This window comes from Seriola lalandi, unplaced genomic scaffold, assembly GCF_002814215.2.
Source record: "Seriola lalandi dorsalis isolate HSWRI2012SDOR001 ecotype SW California unplaced genomic scaffold, Sedor1 jcf7180002054683, whole genome shotgun sequence".
Taxonomy (NCBI): domain Eukaryota; kingdom Metazoa; phylum Chordata; class Actinopteri; order Carangiformes; family Carangidae; genus Seriola; species Seriola lalandi.
The window spans coordinates 147,316-166,110 of NW_019525236.1; the positions used below are offsets into that span (position 1 = coordinate 147,316).

Sequence of the window (18,795 nt, forward strand, 5' to 3'; positions counted from 1 at the left end):
GTAAGAAATGTTTTCTCTTTCTCTATGATCAGATCTAAAGATTCACTCTCACAGTATAAGTCTAATAATTTATCTACTTGTAGTGAAACACTCTCGTAAACACACAGTCCCTTATCATCAGACCTCCACCTGGCCTCCACTGTGTTTTAAGTAAACATTAACCAGGAACCGTCGCTGTTACTAGTGGCCACACAGAGTCAACGACTGTTGTCTGGAGAGCAGGTTTGGAGGCTCCTCGGTCACAAACTGATAGTTAATGGTAATGTTTGGGCTGTATTCAAATAGCTGCAGGGCTGTGAGTGGATCAGAGCAGTAGCTGGAGCATCTGTTCTCACACCACAGTACATTCACTCTGTTGGGAGTCAGTGAGCCGTGAGGATCGCACAGCGGGACATGGCCGTGGAGAGGTGAGTTTCTGAACAGGAATGTGTCAATAGACAATAGATTTTAACATCAGCAGATTTCTATGCAGCACGCTGATAAAACATGTTATAAAATAAAATGTATTGTGGCTTCTAGAGACCTTTCCCAGATAATGTGGTTGTATAAAACTATAAAAGTTTAATATCCAGATTCTTCCTCATCTGATACTTGGCTTTGTTTATCTCTGTGTGTGCAGCGTACCTGAGCAGCAGAAACCCGCAGTGTCACCTGAGGACTGGGTGGAGTGGTTCCTGTACCGGCTGCATCAGGAGCCATGGGCCCTGGGTGGTTTGGTGGTCATAGCAGTGTTTGTGCTGGGAACTCTGTCTCTGGTGGTGTTCGCTCTGCTGTACGGATGCTGCTGCGGCCCGACAGACAAGCAGAGGAAGCAGCAGAAGAAGAAGAAGTCAAAGCAGGACGGAGTGATCTAGACCTGTGAAGGAAGGGGTGTTGACAAGATGGAGAATGTGTTTTATGTAGCCTACCTGTCATGCTCACCTTTGGATCATGTTTCACGTGTGGTGGGAATATAAATTGAAACTAAATCTGAATGTTTGCTCTGTCTTTGCTGTTGACACTGAGTGACACCACAAACTCTGAGGTCTCGTCACTGTGATCAAACCTTGATGAAATCATCATTTCAGATCTGCTCTGCTCTGTCAGCGACAAACAGTGACACCACTGCTTCATTAGACCTGCAGGATCATCTCCTTTTATGAACTTTATTCCTACTTGATATGATTTTTAAATATCCATCGTCATCATTTCACAAAATCTGTGATGATCCAGGTTTTTTTTAAATAATCGGTCTAATAAATGAACAAACACAGATCAGTGATGTAGTTCTGGTATCAGACAGGTGATCTGATCTGTAGGTCAGACTCCAGCATCTCTTTTCCAACATTAAAGGCTCTGTTTGAATATGTAGTTAAAACCTGCTTCACACTGAACCACAGTTATTTGCTCCACTTCTACCTGAACATCTGCCAATCTCCAAAACCACTTCCTGCTCAACAGGGGCAGGAAGTGGTTCTGGTTTATTTCTGAAGATGAAGATCGCTGTTGTTGAAGTTATGGATCTTTAAACCTGAATAAAAGGCTGAAGGTGGAGACGTGTCCCTTCTGTCCATACCCAAATCTACACCCATGTCCCTCCCCCACTCCTGTCCGGTTCTCCCCTATCATCCATGTTGTGTTCAGTATTCAGTGCTAAATGTTCAACTGCATCAATTATCAGTTAAATTAAATAATTCTTTAAAATCCTTTTGATTTATTTTTCATTTTTCAGATCAAATATCGGGGACTTTAATGTGTTTGATGAAAACACATGGGTTCTGTGACAGATACATTTGTGGATATTGAAATTCTGCAGAGTTGTGGAAATATTGTAAAAGTGTTGAACTGCTCAATAACAATGCATGTCGACCAGGTAGACTTAAAGAATTAGAATATGAACGAAAACTCACTGTAAACACATTCAGTCAGTCACAATCAGACCAGTTATTTATAACTTTACACACATTTAATTTGATATGTTCCACTATAAATAAGTAAAGGAACAATTAAGTCCTGACACACAGAAACATGTCACTGTAGGAGGAGACTGTGTTGTACTGAAGGGTCGACTTGTGATAGCTGAATGCTCTCTCAGCTCAACCATGGAATAAGATTTTATAACACATCCATCCAATCCTGACTGTCGCATATAACTGTGGAGAACAGTGAACAATAGACAGAAGTTTAAGTAATAACACAGAACATTATTAATAGCTGTAGCACAGCACTTTTTAAAAAAGAAGACATGACATGAATATGCTTTTAAAATATAAAAACGTAAGAAATTATTTGTCAAGGCCGAGTAATAACTTTATCTGGTAAGTTGTAGTTATGTCACATACAGGATCCATTTCTCATTAAAAATGTCCAAAAGACAGTTTATACTAAATATTGTTGCCTGGTTACAATTTATTGTGGAAAATCTAGTGTGATTTTAGACTTTAACAGTCTATGCCATAGTATATGTCTGTGGTGTATGCAACATTCATGACCAGCCCCAGATCCAGACATGGATGAGTTGTAGGACCAGAATACTGGAGCTAAAATGGCTCCTAATCGATCCTTAAGGATTTCTCTCCTGGCGTCATACATATATTCTGATCTATACATTACTTCCGGGTTTGTATGACCTACTATAGTTCTCCATCAGGCCTCCGGGCAATAAAAAATAACTTTATTCTGGAACTGCCCCTGCGCGTTCACGAATGCTATGCTAGCCGGATGCTAGCGGACTTAATACCAAAGATCCTCTATACAGTTTCTCTACTGTCTCTGTACTAGCGTCTATGTGGTGCTCGAGCGGCACCGTTTCACCAACGTCATCACTCTGCGACCTAACGTTTCCGCGACGGGTACAGTACAGCGATGGCGAGTGGTAAAAAGAGTGCTCCACTTTCCTCTTTGGCGGACTATGGAGACGATTCAGAGCCCGACTCTGAACCCGAACCAGAAGAGACAGGTACATGTTGTTAACAGGTTTAATTAGTTTAAATATAGCGACCATAAAACGCCGCTTACTGCTGAACTTCAGGTGGTAGCTAACGTTAGCTTGTAACTAGCCAACACAGCTAGTTAACACATAATGTTTGTTTTGATTAAAGAACATGAAGTTCAGTCCGAAGTTAATTGAACAGAGGGAAGTTGGTTCTTGCGGAGGGGCCGGTTGATGTTTACTAAATTTAAAAACGTGACCTTCTCGTGTGTTATGCTGTAAAGTTACCGGGTTCATGTCTTGACTCGGGTCGCACACCGGTTTGTTTTTACATCGTGATTTGGAAGTGTCCGTCTGATAAATCTATTATATTGCCAGATTTTTGAATGGAGTTTGGCTTTGTGGTGTCGTTAGTCTCCATATGGGAGCGACATAAATTTAAGCTATTTAAACTTTCACTGCTAGCTTCAGTGTTCCTGTTTGCCCCTGGTAGTTATCTGACCCCTGACCTTTTTCCTGTCTCCACCACCTTTTCCTGGCCGTCACCAGGGGGGCGTGGAGGGGGTCTGGTCTACAGCTACGATGAGGATGACTTGAACCGAACAGAGGATGTAGAGGACAAGGTGTCTGGAGATGAAGACAGCAGAGAGAGCAACTCGGTCAGTATTTGAGTTCTGAAGTCCATTATTAAGTGTTAGTGATGGTTATTAATCAAGTGTTAATCCATCCTATCAAATTATTTAAATTTAAAATGAATGATGCCTCTGCTGTTTGATAAAATTAGGTATTATGTTACATAAAACTAGTGTGTTCCCTGTTAAATCTAAATATGAGTAAAAACAATAACAACAATTCAAATACTAATAAAGTGCTTTCACAGCATGTAGAAAACAAGGTGAACAGACACACCTGAGAAGCACCGGGCGGTTCATCGCACAGTGCTTTCAGTAACACCTGTGTGATTCTTCATTGTGATGCAGCAGAGTTGTTTTTTTAAACACAAATATCACAGAGTTAAATTTAACAGTGGAGCTGAAATCTTCATCGTCATTCTGAAATGTTCCACAATTCAAATATCAGTCACCGTTTACAGCCTGTTTAATGTCAGGATTGTTTGTGTGTGTGCGCGTGTGTGTGTTGTTATAGTAAAGTGAATATCTTGGGTTTTGACAAACACTTTAGATGATGTCATCTTGGCTTTTTTTACTGCCAGTATTTTTGACGTTTTATAGACTCAGCAATTAATTAATAAAATGATCAGCTGATTAATAGATAATGGAAATAATCATTAGTCGCAGTCTTATGCTCGACCACCAAAACTCTGACCCCAGCGCTGTAATCTGATGTCACTGTGAAACTGGTTGACAGCTCCTTTAATACAGCGATAAACATCATACAACACCTACATCTGAGTTTAGTTATTCTGTTTGCATCAGTGATGTATTTTAAAACTGCAGTGAAACGGAACCATATTTAAAATTAAAATTAAGATTTCACATCATCTGTCACTTGTAGGTTTCACATCTTATGTCTTGTATTTATGTGTGTCAGTTCTGAGAGAAAATAAAGGCAGTTCAGACCATGGAAAACAAGCAGTTAGATGACACAACAGTGTGTATTTACAGGATTGGTGCAGGCTGCTGCTGGAGGTGTTAGTTATGTAACTGAAGTGTTGTTATGTAACTGAAGTGTTTTACAGTTTTATACAGTTTCACACCAATAAACTCCTTTACAGTCACATGTAACATGATGTTTGCTCCTGTTTTGTTTTTAACAGAAATGTGTATCAGTCCAGTTGTAACTTAAAATACAAAATCAAATGGAAATCATTAAAAATACTCTGTAGTGGGAGAGGAGGGTCTAAAACATGAAGAGGGCAGTTTTTTCAGTCCACTGCTGGTTCTGGTTCTGGTTCTGGTTCTGGTTCTGGTTCTGGTATGTGCTGCTCCCCCGGCCCTGGTCTCTTGTCCCTCTGAGCTGTACAGTGTTAACCCTGTCATTCTTGTTTTTATAGGAGATGGAAGATTCTGACGAGGGGAGGGACGCAGATGATGTTGAGGTATTTGAACACCACCTGGTGTGGCAGGGACTGGATCTGGAAACGGATCAGACCTGATCCATTTCTCATTTGTTGTGTGACTAACAAGAAACGAGGGGACGGCACTTGAACTTGCATGATATGAAGAAGCATGAACACTAGGTGGTGCTGTGGGTTTATATGTGTGTGAATATAATAATAACAAAAGAGGAATTTTATGTAGATGAGACCAGGTCTGTGATTTGTGCTGATGGTATGTTCCATCTTCATGTTTGTTAAACCTGAACCAGCAGAGCACACTGCTCAGACCTGCACTGTTCCACCATACTAACCCCACCCTGTGTGTGTGTGTGTGTGTGTGTGTGTGTGTGTGTGTGTGTGTGTGTGTGTGTGTGTGTGTGTGTGTGGTGTCACCAAGGTGAGAGTGAGTCATAAACACAGCGTTAGTCAGAGGGTCTGTTGTTGTACAGCTGCAGGTCTTTGATGTGAATCTGATAAATTGGTACCTCCGATCAGTGTGAGACCATCACACTGAGATAACAGAGCTGCTAACATAAAGATCTTGTGATAAATATCATTATATAACATTTGGTACCGACCAAGTAATTTGGAGTCATGGGACTTTTAACGACATGTATCACTGCGATTTACAGGTAATTAGTGTCGCACTAACGGTTGTTAAAGGGAAGGAAAGAAGCCTGGATGCTGAATCACAGCTGTGCTGATATTCAGTACGACATCACTCCCCCTCTTGTGATAATGCGCCATTTTAGTTAACAGTAATAAGCAACAACAGATTATGATTTGTTTGTGTATTTAATCATTTATTTGACTACACCAACACAAATACTTCCACAGCTGGACTGGTGCCAGACTGTTGCTAAGCAACACATAAACATTTTGCTGACCTGCACACTAGCTTTCTACTTTGTCTACACATTACTTCAAGGCTGAAAACAGTTCAAAGTCCATGTTGGTGCTTTACAGTGTCAGTTTCATTTTTGGTCTTCTCTAATTTGTCGAGGTCAGCTGATGTCATATGAGCGCTTCTTCCCTTCATCCTCTTCTGACGACCACACTTCATTTAATTCAAATGGGATTTCTGAAAATATTTTCATCTTTGCAAAGTTTGTTAAGATCTAAGACAGATAACGATCGTTAATTTAACGCTGATTAACGGTTAATAGAACACAGAGTGATACATGTAGTGAAAGGTCCCCTGGCTGTTGTACTCTATATCAGCACTCATGGAATGACTCTCATCCAATCAAATTACTTGGTCAGAACTATCTGTTGTATGAAGTTGAATAATTACCACGTTGACTATGTTTGTATGAAGCCCTCAGTGTTGACTGACAGGTGTCAGCTCTGGTGTTTAGCTTGTTTAGGTTCAGAAGTATTAACTGACAAGAGGAGAGTGAATGTTAGTGTGAGCTCTCTCTCCATCCTTCCACTTTATTATTACTGCAGTTATCTAATCTGTGGATGGAGTGGCAGCTCTTCGTTGGTGTTTTGATACCGTTCTGGTGAAGTGTAGATAAGGAGTCAGCACAAAGCTGGAGCCTCCTTCCCGGGGCTCTGAGAACGTCTTTGAAGTGTTGGTGCTGCCCTTTATACTGAAGGGGAGGAGCTGCAGGAGCTGCCAGTGTCAGGCTGTTGTTGCGTTGGCTGGCTGGGCAAGCATATATTATATTTATTTTATTTATTATAATCTACTGACTGAGCTTTACTTTTTATCTAGCGCCACCTGCAGGTGAACTTCTTTTAAACTAGTGAAATCTGATACAGATGTTCAGATCCAACTGGAGGATAAGTTGTAATAATTTCCCTTGAGCGCCGCCATCAGGTCACAATCAGAATCTCCCAGTGTGTGACAACAGTCACGTCAGCCTCAGCTACACTGACCAGGTAAACATTATACCAGTTAAACATTAACATGTTAGCATTGTCACTATGAGCATGTTAGCCTGATAATTTTAGCATCAATAGCATGACTGTAGAGCCTTAGCCTTGTTTGAGGATAACTACTTTTTTCCTGAATGAAAATGAGGCAGAGGATCAACCTCAGACCTCCTACAGAGATTTCTATTTATTTATTTTCTATTAAAAAAACTTAAATATCAAATCATATAGCATCTGGACTGGGCTTTAGAGCCTGTATTACAAACAGAAGGTAACCCAGTCCTTCCCTGGTGACAACAGATAAATTGAGTGTGAAACAAAGACATCTGGTTATTTATATATTCAAACAATAAATACACAAAGACAACAGTTGTTTACTAAAAACCAAAGGATCTGATTTCCAGTCTGCTGCTGAAACAGTGAACTGTGCCAAAAAGAAATAGGAACTACTGTGTGGTCCAGTCCAACAGACAAAGATGTGAAGGGTTTCTGTTGAGACTGTGGAGGAGGAGTGTATTCACCTGTAGGTTGTGCTGGGTATGTTGTATTGCTGGTGTATAGCTGTTGTATTGTTTGGTAGCTGCTTGGTCAGAGTTGCTGCTGCACGTCACAGATGAAACGATGATGATGAAGATGCGTACACACACAGCCTGAATCCAGACGTACTTTGTGATAAAAGTAGATGGTTTTTGCTGGTTATTTTTACAGTGTGGTCACAGATTCAGATTCAGTTTTATATCAAAATGTGAGTGAAAGCTTCGTGTTAGAGACCAGGAGTCAGACGTCCAGTTAAATGTTACCGTTGTGTTTCCTCACATCTGTCTGACACACAGTTCTCCTGGTCTGATTCGTCCTGACGTGGTTTGTTCTAGTAAATTTAAATTCATAAAAACACTGAGGATGCTGCTGCACTGTTTTAGCTCAGTGTGACTTCTGACCTGATGAGGTCAGTGAAGTGATGAGTTCATTGTCTCAAACAGCAGGTGTCCTGGATGTATTTCCTTGGTTTGGATTTATTCTAGCAGGAACCTTCCTCCCTCCTCCCCCCTCCTCTCCCTCCTCCTCGTGATTTGGCCAATCTCAGGACCATTCTTTGATGTGCCCGTGCAGTTGCTAGGTGACGATGTGATTCCTGTGAATAACAGCCCTGTTCCTTTGTGCTGAACCTGTGTTCTGCCCACAGTGCTGGCACAACAGGCTTCTCCTCCTCCTCCTCCTCCTCCTCCTCCTCCTGTTGAGGCCTCTCAGATTTACTGCTCTGGTTTCTATTACTTCTTAGAAGCCTTTCTATCTGCTTCTGTTCTGAGCACTGCTGCATCACATCTGTGATTTGTAGCTTTTAGCTACAGATGGAATTGGTTTCTGTTTCCAGCTCCATGTTTTCACTAGAACTGACTTTGGCTGATTGGACAGTTTATCTCATCACTTATAATCCTCTGTAATTAACACGAACCCATCTGAGAGCACGGGTCAGTAACATCTGGCTCTGGTGCTGTTCATGTTTCCCTCCACTGAGAGTTCATGTTTGATTCTCCTGGGTCAGTTTGTTCTTATGTTGACCATCTCACAGTGCGACTGCTGTGTCGACCCACGTCTACTAACCAACCAATAGGAACGCAGCATGTACGTTTATGCTAGATAATACTTACCTCGTGCTCTTCTTGTAAAAATTCTGTCCCGTGTTGGCCTCTTCCTTCTCATCATCCTCCTACTCCTCCTCCTCTTTGATGTTTTTCCATATATATAAATAACACTGTTAAAAAGGCTTGTTTCTGTAGTGCTGCAGATAGAGGATGTTTTATTCTTGTGTATTGACTCAGTCGGTTCAGGTGTCGATCATCGTACAGTGTGTTAGACCACGGTGTCTCACAGTGTGACCTGATGAATCTGTCAGTGTGTAGACGCCTCGGAGGAAACCTAAAGATCCTCTGTGTTTTTACAGATCTTGGAGACAGAAAGAAAAGACCCCAATGAGCTAGTTGGTGAGTACACACACACACACACACACACACACACACACACACACACACACACACACCCACCCAAAGGATAAAGCTGCTGCTTGTCTTTATATCCCATGAAAACGCCCTGAACCATCAATGACCTGATCCTAAGAAGAACTGTGGGTGTCTCCACAGACATCAGCCCTAACCCTAACGCTGGCTGACACGGTCCTTTATCAATATGAACATGTCACTAAGGTATCAGGACCATCTGACATGTGATCTCCTTCAGATGAATCATTCAGATCGAATCATTAAAAGTGTTTATGTTTAGATATTTAATGTTAAAAGTTCAGTCTCTGCTAGTCAGACCACGTTATCTCTGGACCTGCTGCAGGGAGGGAGACAGTAGGTGCGGGTTAGCTGGTTAGCAGCCACTGAACTTTCAAATTAATGTACTTACATATAGCAGCTTGTAAATAAATAACAGCACTGTCCAAACAAATACTCTATTATTATTATTATTATTATTATTATTATTATTATTTGAAATATAATAAAAATCAAGTGTAATATCCAGATCGCAGGAGCTGCAGTAAGCGTTGTGATGCTACAGAGACGCCCCACACATCACACTCTCCAGACGTGAAGGAACAAGACCCAACCAAAATCACATCAGCTGAAATCACAATCACAATATCTGCCAAAATAATCGCAACAAGATTTTTTTGTGGGTGAAAAACAGCAGCGAGCAGACAAACATCTGAAAGACACAAATCAGGACCTCGGGTCAGGACTTTCACAATAAAATCAGAGCAGAAACAGGAAGCAGATCATAGATTGAGGTTGTCGTGGGATCTTTCGCCCACCTCTAGCACCAGATGTGGATCACAGGATCTGAAGAATTTGATGAGACATTCCTCAAAAAAAACATGATGAAACAAAATGTTTAAACTAGTCTGAATGTTTTCTCTGTCCTGCCATAAACAATGATAAAAATGTTTTTGTGGGCAGGTTTTGAAAGAAGCTTCAAAGAACTTTAAAGAATTCATCATTTTTAATTAGTCAAAGGTCCAGGTCACATTTCTCTAATTAGATGTTATTGTTATAAACTGGAGATGAAACATGATTCTCGCTGCTGGTTTTCATTCGTTCTCTGACGTATGAGTCACTGACTGGAACCAGGTCAGTTACGGGGGCTGACAGGTGGGTTGTGAGTGTTTAACTGTTGGTCACTGAGTCATAAGTGACCTGTACAGGTGTGATCAGATCAGACAGGAAGTGAGTGATACAGGGAGTGTTAGTGTGTTCGGTGTGTGTGTGTGTGTGTGTGTGTTTTATACAGCTGTCTGTCAGAACAGAAAGAAGGTGTTGTGTGAACCTGTAGATTATACAGCACAGCAATCATCATCATCATTTCATGTGATGATGCTTAGCTTTGAGGAGAAATTATTAAAATCATTAAATGAATTAATTTTTTGCCACAATATATTAATTTAAATTTTAACATCATGAAATACAGCCTCTAGCTGTTGTGAAATATACTGTATATTTCATCATATACAAGCTGCATTCACTCTGAACACAGGAAGGAATAAGAATAAATAAATAAAAACAAACAAACAGACAAAAGCTTCTCTCATCTTAACAACTGTCAATCTATTAAAAATGGAGAATATTGATTATAATGCTACAAAGTTAAACAAGTGATTAGAGGACGAGAAAATAATTCAATAAACAAATACATAAATCTCATTCAATCTAAATCTTTAACAAAATGAATAAAGGGCCTCCATATATTCTCAAATATTAATATGTAGGAAATCTTTTCTAATGGAAGACTTGATAACATCTGTCTTATCCATTGAGTCGTGCTTGGTCTGCAGTGCATATGCACGTGTTTGGCATAAAGCAGACTGAGGTCTATAAATGCTCGTTACTCAAGTTGTGTTTCTCTGGGTGTAGAGCAATGAGTTTATTTTGAATGGAGATGAACTTGTCGGGCTGTAGTGTCTCTAACAGCAGACACAGTCCCTCCCCACACGCAGCAGTAGCTCCTCCATCACCATCTCCACCGCCGCCGCCGCCGCCGCCTCCTCCTCCTCCGGTCCGTGGCAGACTGAAGGAGAAACCACAGAGCGACTGGAGGAAGTTTAGTTTTTCACCATCACAGTGACTCGGAGCCTGGACACTTGACATTCCTGCAGCAGAGCCTGGCTCCTCTGTCCCGTCTGTCAGTAAATGTCACAGAGTGTCAGCAGCTGAACACAGCTCTCTGTGTGTTTGCTGAGGGGATGGAGTGTCCATCACACACACACACACACACACACACACACACACACACACACAGCCTCAGGCCACAGATTGTGACTTTCTGTCTGTTTTGTGAGACAGATGGTGACTCTGAAGCAGAGAATAATCTTCTCTGTGTTCCCATGTTCTTCGCGTCTGTGCTGCTGTTAATGAGAGTATTCCTGTCACACTGAGCTGAGTGTTTGTTAAGCCCCTTTTCCACTGCTCGAAAAAAACCCGCTAAGACCCGCTCACATCGGGCTTTTGTCGGCAATGGATAAGGGTTCAAATCAGTATTCACACCCGGGTCACATGAACCTGCAGTAATCTCAGGTGTTTATCGGCTCGGTGATAGAAACACAACCCCCAGGTGAACTCGCTAATTTTCTGCCCTTTCCCTGCCGTAACGTCTCTCAGTCGGGAGGTGAACGAGTGAACGCAGCCACAAAATAAGTTTTTAAAACTAAAAATCACCAATCAAAGGCTCCGATTTACAGCAGCACGGACCCGGGGATGAGACTAGCGGCTTGCAGCTCGCTCTCTCTCTCCACTGCGTCTCTGTGCGTCCTCAGTACGAACAGAAAGACAAACTTGACTGTCAGTGGCAAAAGGAGCCAATCAGCTTTTTTAAAATAAACCAACCTATTTATACCTGCTAATGTTGGTGGAGAAAGGGTATAAGGCAAACTGACTGATCCCCCTGCAGTTTATGTTAGTGTTTAAGTTAGAGTTGGTCCATCAAGGCTCCTAATGACGGAGTAAATCTCCTGTTGTCCACAGTGGATTAACAGACTCCCACAGTGTGTGTCTGTCTGTCAGAGGTTAACGAAGTACCGAGCTAACAGCTAACTCTGGCTCATCGCTCGTTATGTTTTTGTTCCTCAGTCAGGACCTGAGGCGCCGTGTTCTCAGGTCGTCTCGACAGACACGTGTCCGTCCATCTGTCCATCTAGATCTTGGCGGTCAAAGGTCAAAGATCACGGCGGCCATATTCTGGAGAAGCGTTCACTTCACGTTCAGCATTTTAACAGTATCAGAATGACTGTGAGTAGATCAGCGGAGCGTTGTGCTCAGGGGAGGACTGTGCCAACACATTCCTGATCCTGGTTTTTCCCAGTATCATAAGGATCTGTATCGACCTGTCTGTGTGTTCACTGGAGTCTGAGACTGATCTTTCATTTTAATCCACTCTTCTCTGGAACTCACATTCAACCAGGAATAAAACTCCTCGTTTATATTTGAAATGAGATTTTCCTTTTAATGTGTCTGAGTGGGTCGTAATTAAATGTTATGACATGGGTTTGCCGTCATTACATCATCAGTAGGGTTTTTATTTTTTATTTTTAGAAATATAAAAATGAGGATGGTGAGATTTTTGTTGGTCTTGTTCCTTTACGTCTGGAGAATATAATTCGTCGGCCGGGACGTCTCTGTAGCATCACAACGCTAATGATGCTAACGATATACACAACGATGTGACACGTCTGACATTAATCAAACGATGACTTGGATATTGCACTTGGACATATTCTGATTCAGATTATATTTAGATCAATTTTGCAGCTTTAATCATCAGCACATAGAGACCTGATAACAGACCTGTAGGGAGTCTGACACACACACACACACACACACACACTCTCTCTCTCTCACTCTCTCTCTCTCTCTCTCTCTCTCTCTCTCTCTCTCTCTCTCTCTCTCTCTCTCTCTCTCACACTCTCTCTCTCTCACTCTCTCTCTCTCTCTCTCTCTCTCTCTCTCTCTCTCTCTCTCTCTCTCTCTCTCTCTCTCACACTCTCTCTCTCTCACTCTCTCTCTCTCTCTCTCTCTCTCTCTCTCTCTCTCTCTCTCTCTCTCTCTCTCTCTCTCACACTCTCTCTCTCTCACTCTCTCTCTCTCTCTCTCTCTCTCTCTCTCTCTCTCTCTCTCTCTCTCTCTCTCTCTCTCTCAGCTTTACTGATGTAAGTAGCCAACAGAGGCAACGCCCTGCCCCTCCTTTGGGGGAGCTAAACCAGCGCAGCTGAGGGGGGAGGAGCTGCTCGTCCTCTGACATGTGGGAGATCAGGGAGTCCCACATGAGTCTGTGGTCCTCCAGGTTTCATCTGTGAACCACTGATGTTCATGTCCACAGGCATAACGTGGTCTGAGAGGACAGACCACATCAGATACAGATACTGATTCTTCATCATTGTTGATTTTCTACAAACTTCTAATTTCTCCTTTTTAAAAAAGTTTTTCAAAGTTAAATTTTTTTAGTTTAATTTAACAGTTTATACAAGAGCCAAAAAATGAGTCTAAATTCATCCAGATGAGTTCTAACTGTAAATCAAGAAGTTCTTGTGTATTGACTGATAGATTATTATATTATTATTATGATTATTATATATAACATGTGCACAGATGTGTAAGAAGATGATGTACAGAAAAGCTGCAGTAATTTAGAAACAATTTGTAATGTTTCTAGTAAGACAGCTGTGTTGTAGTATCGTATAATAATATAATACACTATAATACATTATACCATCTGTTCATGTGTCACAGTAAAGCTCTGAAGAGGATTTACCTGCAGCATCACAGTCTCTACACTGACAGGTTTATTCATCTGCTCCAAACTCACCCTGATCATTGCTGTTAAATCAGATCATAGGATCTTTATCTAAAATAAATTCTCAGTATGTTTTTAAACTGACCTCAGTTCAGTTTTTTGAGGACGTTACTGTGGAATTTTCCTCTTCTGTTTCTCTAATATGAAGTTTTCACTGAGACGGCACAACAAAATTATCTTCTCATGTCCTGTCAAGTTTTTACCTGCAGACGATCTGCACAGAATGTCAGCACACGCACGCACACACACACACACACACACACACACACACACACACACACACACACACACACACACACACACACAGAGCTCGCAGCAGTTGTTCAGAGTGTGATTGATGGCGCTGAGCGACTGTAAAGACTGTCTGATACAGAGTGACACTGAAGAATGCCTGGCCTCCAGTCAGAGAAACACAAAGAGGCAAGTGGAGCAGGGAGAGCAAAACAAGGGAGAGAGCGAGGGAGGGAGGGAGAGGAGCCTCCCTTCTCCTTACAAGCCTCAACAACAGCCACTCCCTGTCCTGAGCATGCACTCCTCATACCACACTGCCCTATAAAACACACACACACACACACACACACACACACACACACACACACACACACACACACACACAGGGTCTGACTAACACACACACTGACCCTTTGTTTCATGACCTGAGTCTGTTTTTCGATCCTGATCCTGATCCCAGCTGCCCTCTGATTTGTCAGGTGTTAATTCAGAGTCAGTTGAAACAGCAGCTTCTTGGTTGAAGCTCATTCTGCAGGTAGAGACATGCAGCCGCTGCTGAGTGAGGACTCATGTTTCTTTCTTCTCTACAGCTCTCTTCTCAGAGAAGGTGAGGAACATGTCACCTGACGAGATCAGGATTCCCCCCGAGCCCCCCGGACGCTGCTCCAACCAACTACAGGTCTGTCACATGATCATCTCACCCAATAACTGTCGCTGCAAAGCTTCAGATGTTACCACACTTCAGTCCAATGATCAGACCGGAGCAGAGGGTCCGGGTGCCCCACACTGTAGATAAAGATGGACGTAGCCTCACTGACGTCACCCACAGGTTACTGAAGAGTGAGCTGATCCACCGCCGCCATCTTGGCAGTGCCTGACTCCACCCCTAATTCCCAACTAATCCAAAAATGGGCAAGGAGGAGGGGCGTGGGTGGAGCTTGTCTAATAACTGGGACAAACATACACTCCTGTTAGCATCATTAGCGCAGCTTGGCATCCTGCTCGAAGGCCACCCTTAGGAGTATTCATTTGCTGGCTAATTAGCTAGTTAACATGCTAAGCTAACAAGCCATGTAGCTCAGACTTCCTCTTGTTCTGTCAGTCAGTTAATGATCTGTCTGATGTTTACCTGAAGAATCCACACACTGTAAATAAAGATGGACGTAGCCTCCTGCGACGTCATATACAGGTTTCTGAAGCTCAGAGTGAGCTGCTGCACCGTCACCATTTTGGCAGTGTCTGACTCCGCCCCTAGTTTCCAGATAATCCAAAAATGGACAAAGAGGAGGGGCATGTGAGGAGCTGAGACTTTGGTGCATACGCTTACCCACCTGTCACTCAAAGAGGCCGCGCCCTCAACTATACATAACTGTAGTCCTTAATAAAATGTAAACAGGTGAGTTATATAAACAGGTGTCATGAAGGAGGAAATTAGCTCTAGAGACCAAAACTGTTTTTGTACCAGGCTGTAAACATGTTTATTTCTGCTGTAAAGTTGGACATTTTAACATGGGAGTCTATGGGGACTGACTCGCTGTTGGAGCCAGACTCTAGTGGTCGTTAGAGGAACTGCAGCTGCTGGTTCTTCATTGCTGGCTTCATGAATCGGCCTCAGAGGTTGAAGCTTGGTTTTATTCTGACTGTAAACTTGTTTTTATAGATGAGATAAAAAGATAAGGGAAGATAAGGAAACTTCTCTGTCTGTTTTGAGTTTAGACGTTAAAGTGAAGGGTTAGGTGGTGATGGCCGCCACCACCCCACCTCCCTCGGAGACAACTCTTCGTCATCTTGGTGTTGATTTAGTCAGAATCAGATGTTCTCCATCAGAGTGAATACTTCAGTGTGTCTGGTTCCCTCTGGGGTTACAGATAAGTTCTGGTGGCTTCATAAATCTGAGACTCCTCCCTGTAATTACAGTGAGATCCTCAGTGTCAGTATCAGCCGCTCTCTCTCTCCTCTGTGGTTAACTGCAGTGAGGAGCCGGGGCAGGTCGGGACACACGGCTGACTCAGTAAGTGAAAAGCTCAGCAGTATCCCCGCTGGGCCGACACTCCCCCACCTAATGATTCACCTTCGCCAGAGCTGCCTGGATATCCCTGCCCTCCGGCTGCGGAGGAGCAGGCGAACACAGCCTGATTGGATTAGAGGATGGTTTTTATAGTTAATTAGTTTTGTTTTTTTTCTTTTCACCACTGATGGAATGTGCGACCCTGAGATTAAGAAATCCCACTGTCAGTTCACTGGGCGACTCCCCCAGAAAAACCAACTGTATCAGCTGTTTATCACATGAACAGAAGCAGGACCTCAAACAGACACGGGCCACAGAATATGACTGGACGTGTTAAATCACAGATGATCCTTTAACTCATCAGTCATTAGTGTGATCACTGAGAACAGCTGGAGCATGGTGAGATGATCCGATCTAGTTCAGACGAGTCGTACAGAAGTTTCTATATTTACATATTTAATTGAACCTGACCATGTTGACTGCTAAACAGCTAGCCCGCTAACCGCAGCTGGTCCTGGTTCTGCTCTGCAGCCTCCGTGAGCTGGTGTAGCTCCACATGAACCGGTTCTCCACCTGAGCAGAAGCAGAACCGCTGTCACCAGCTGTCAGGACTTTCACAATAAAACCAGAGAGGACACAGGAGTCATGATCCTGGCCACAAAGATTGTCATGTGATCATCTTGGACTTGGAGGAGATGATGAGGAGGTGTTGCTGTGGAGCAGCTTCCCTCCCTCCATGTTGTTGTTGTCAGGCCTCATTTATCTCTGCGCTGCCTCCAGCTGCCAGATTTCTGCGGCTTTGTTGAACCTGGTTGTTAAATATTTCCCAGAGGTATCAGAGACTTTATTTAAACCAGCAGAGTTAATCATATATACTGTTTGTATGTACGTGTTGTTAGATGACAGTGACAGTGTGCGGACAGGTGTGGACAGGTGTGGATGTTCTGCTGTCGGCTCACCTCCCTCTGGTTTGTGTTGTGACAGGAGAAGATCCACAAGCTGTATGAGAGGAAGCTTCATGGAGACTTTGACACAAACAGCCACATTCAGAAAAAGAAGGAGTTCAGAAACCCCAGGTACACACACACACACACACACACACACACACACACACACACACACAGAGATCAGCACAGTCACTCATTCACCTCCTCTGGCTCCTTCAGTATCTACGAGAAGCTCATTCAGTTCTGTGGGATCGATGAACTGGGAACCAACTACCCAAAGGACATGTTTGATCCTCATGGCTGGTCAGACGACTCCTACTACGAAGCTCTGGGTAAGACTGTGTGTGTGTGTGTGTGTGTGTGTGTGTGTGTCTATGTGTATGTGTGTGTGTGTGTGTGTCTGTGTGTGTGTGTGTGTCTATGTGTGTGTGCTCAACACTCGTCTCTCTCGTTCTTCAGCTAAAGCTCAGAAGGTGGAGATGGACAAACTGGAGAAAGCCAAGAAGGAGAGGACCAAGGTGAGCCGTCACACTGACGACAAGAACCAGATGTTGGTGGGTCTTTGAGGGTTTGTTGACCAGTGGAAAAGGGGGGAGGGAGAAAACTGTGACTCATGCTGCGATCATCAGCAGCTGCACATCAGTCAGACACTGGACTTGAACGAGCAGGTTCACTCAGGTACACTCATTATTTCTGAAGAGGTTAACCCTGAGACTCCATGAGGACCTTGAGGTCCTGTGGTCTGATGAGGGTCTAGAAAAACATCACGTCCTGGTCCAGATGTTGAACTGTGATGAGAGGATGATGGAGAGACTGATTCACATCATATTGTGTCATTATGTGTTTCATAGATTGAGTTTGTGACGGGGACGAAGAAGGGCACCAACCCCTCCAGCACAGCAGCCCCCACCACCAGCAACACCACCACCACCACAGCCACAGGTAAACACCCACCACTGACCCGACCTGCAGACTGTGACCTCGTTCACTGATGTTAGTTCATTTTAGTGACTGGTTAACAACAACTCTGTCACTGTCACTTCCTGCTTCAGATGTTGTTAAACTGTGATTGGTGGATAGAAAAACACAAACAGATTCACAAACTTCATGTGTTGTCATAGAAACTGGACTGAGTCACAATGAGACAAATATCACTGCAGAGTCCATTTCCCCCCCAATGAAAACATTTACAGATCATTTTATTAAACCCAGTGTTGTTGACTGACCTCTGACCTCTGACCTCTGACCTGCACCCTCAGTGTGAAAACATACGGTTATCACACCTATAAACATGGCATCTGGTGACTCAGGTGAGACCCAGTCTGTCCTCAGGTACCAGACCCGGGTCCTGGTCTAGATCCTGATCTGTCCTCTTCTCTCCAGCAGAGGCCCAGAAGAGGAAGAGTAAGTGGGACTCTGCGATCCCTGTGACCCTGGCCCAGCCCACCCTCATCACCACCACGGCCACCCTACCCAACGTCGTCTCCGTGACAACCACTGCCAGCGGTACCAAAACCACAGTCATCTCTGCAGTGGGCACCATCCTGAAGAAGGCGAAGCAGTGATGGAGCAGGGGGCGGAGCTACTGATCCCCAACAGAGACTGACGTAAACACCTGGAACACCTGTGTTCTCTTTCACTCAGTATACACGTGACGAGACGCAGCGTGAGGACAAACGACCTGAGGACTCTACAGACACTTCCTGCTCCACCTGGACCAGACTCAGACCTCCTGCTCCACCTGGACCAGACTCAGACCTCCTGCCTTCTGTCTCTGGGACAGTGTGATGGCTGCTGTTTTTCATCTTCCTGTTTATTAGTTTAACATGAATGTGACCTGGTTCGGTAAGAAAACGACTCTGACTCAGTTCTGGTAGAAACATCTGAACAAAGTTTATTTTTATATCACACTCGTAGT

The 18,795-nt window shown here is 43.3% G+C and overlaps 1 protein-coding gene and 1 long non-coding RNA gene across 3 annotated transcripts; both read left to right on the forward strand.

The window, feature by feature from the left end:
• The first annotated feature begins 168 nt into the window (after positions 1 to 168).
• LOC147818185 (uncharacterized) lies at positions 169 to 1,686 on the forward strand. The gene is made up of 2 exons (XR_015438234.1): positions 169 to 407; positions 620 to 1,686. It is a non-coding gene; the product is annotated as an uncharacterized LOC147818185 (long non-coding RNA).
• A 1,120-nt stretch (positions 1,687 to 2,806) lies between these two features.
• Positions 2,807 to 18,788, forward strand: sap30bp (SAP30 binding protein). Of its 2 annotated transcripts, none has more exons than XM_023422654.2 (10): positions 2,807 to 2,938; positions 3,461 to 3,570; positions 4,926 to 4,970; positions 8,794 to 8,833; positions 14,513 to 14,601; positions 16,915 to 17,006; positions 17,097 to 17,209; positions 17,337 to 17,395; positions 17,729 to 17,819; positions 18,261 to 18,788. In XM_023422654.2, the coding sequence occupies exons 1-10, from the start codon at positions 2,845 to 2,847 to the stop codon at positions 18,440 to 18,442; spliced, it is 915 nt and encodes a 304-aa protein (XP_023278422.1). In that variant the 5' UTR covers positions 2,807 to 2,844; the 3' UTR covers positions 18,443 to 18,788. The 2 variants fall into 2 exon arrangements, with proteins under 2 accessions (XP_023278422.1, XP_023278424.1); XM_023422656.2 differs by having other exon boundaries at positions 18,264 to 18,788.
• Positions 18,789 to 18,795: the final 7 nt, after the last annotated feature.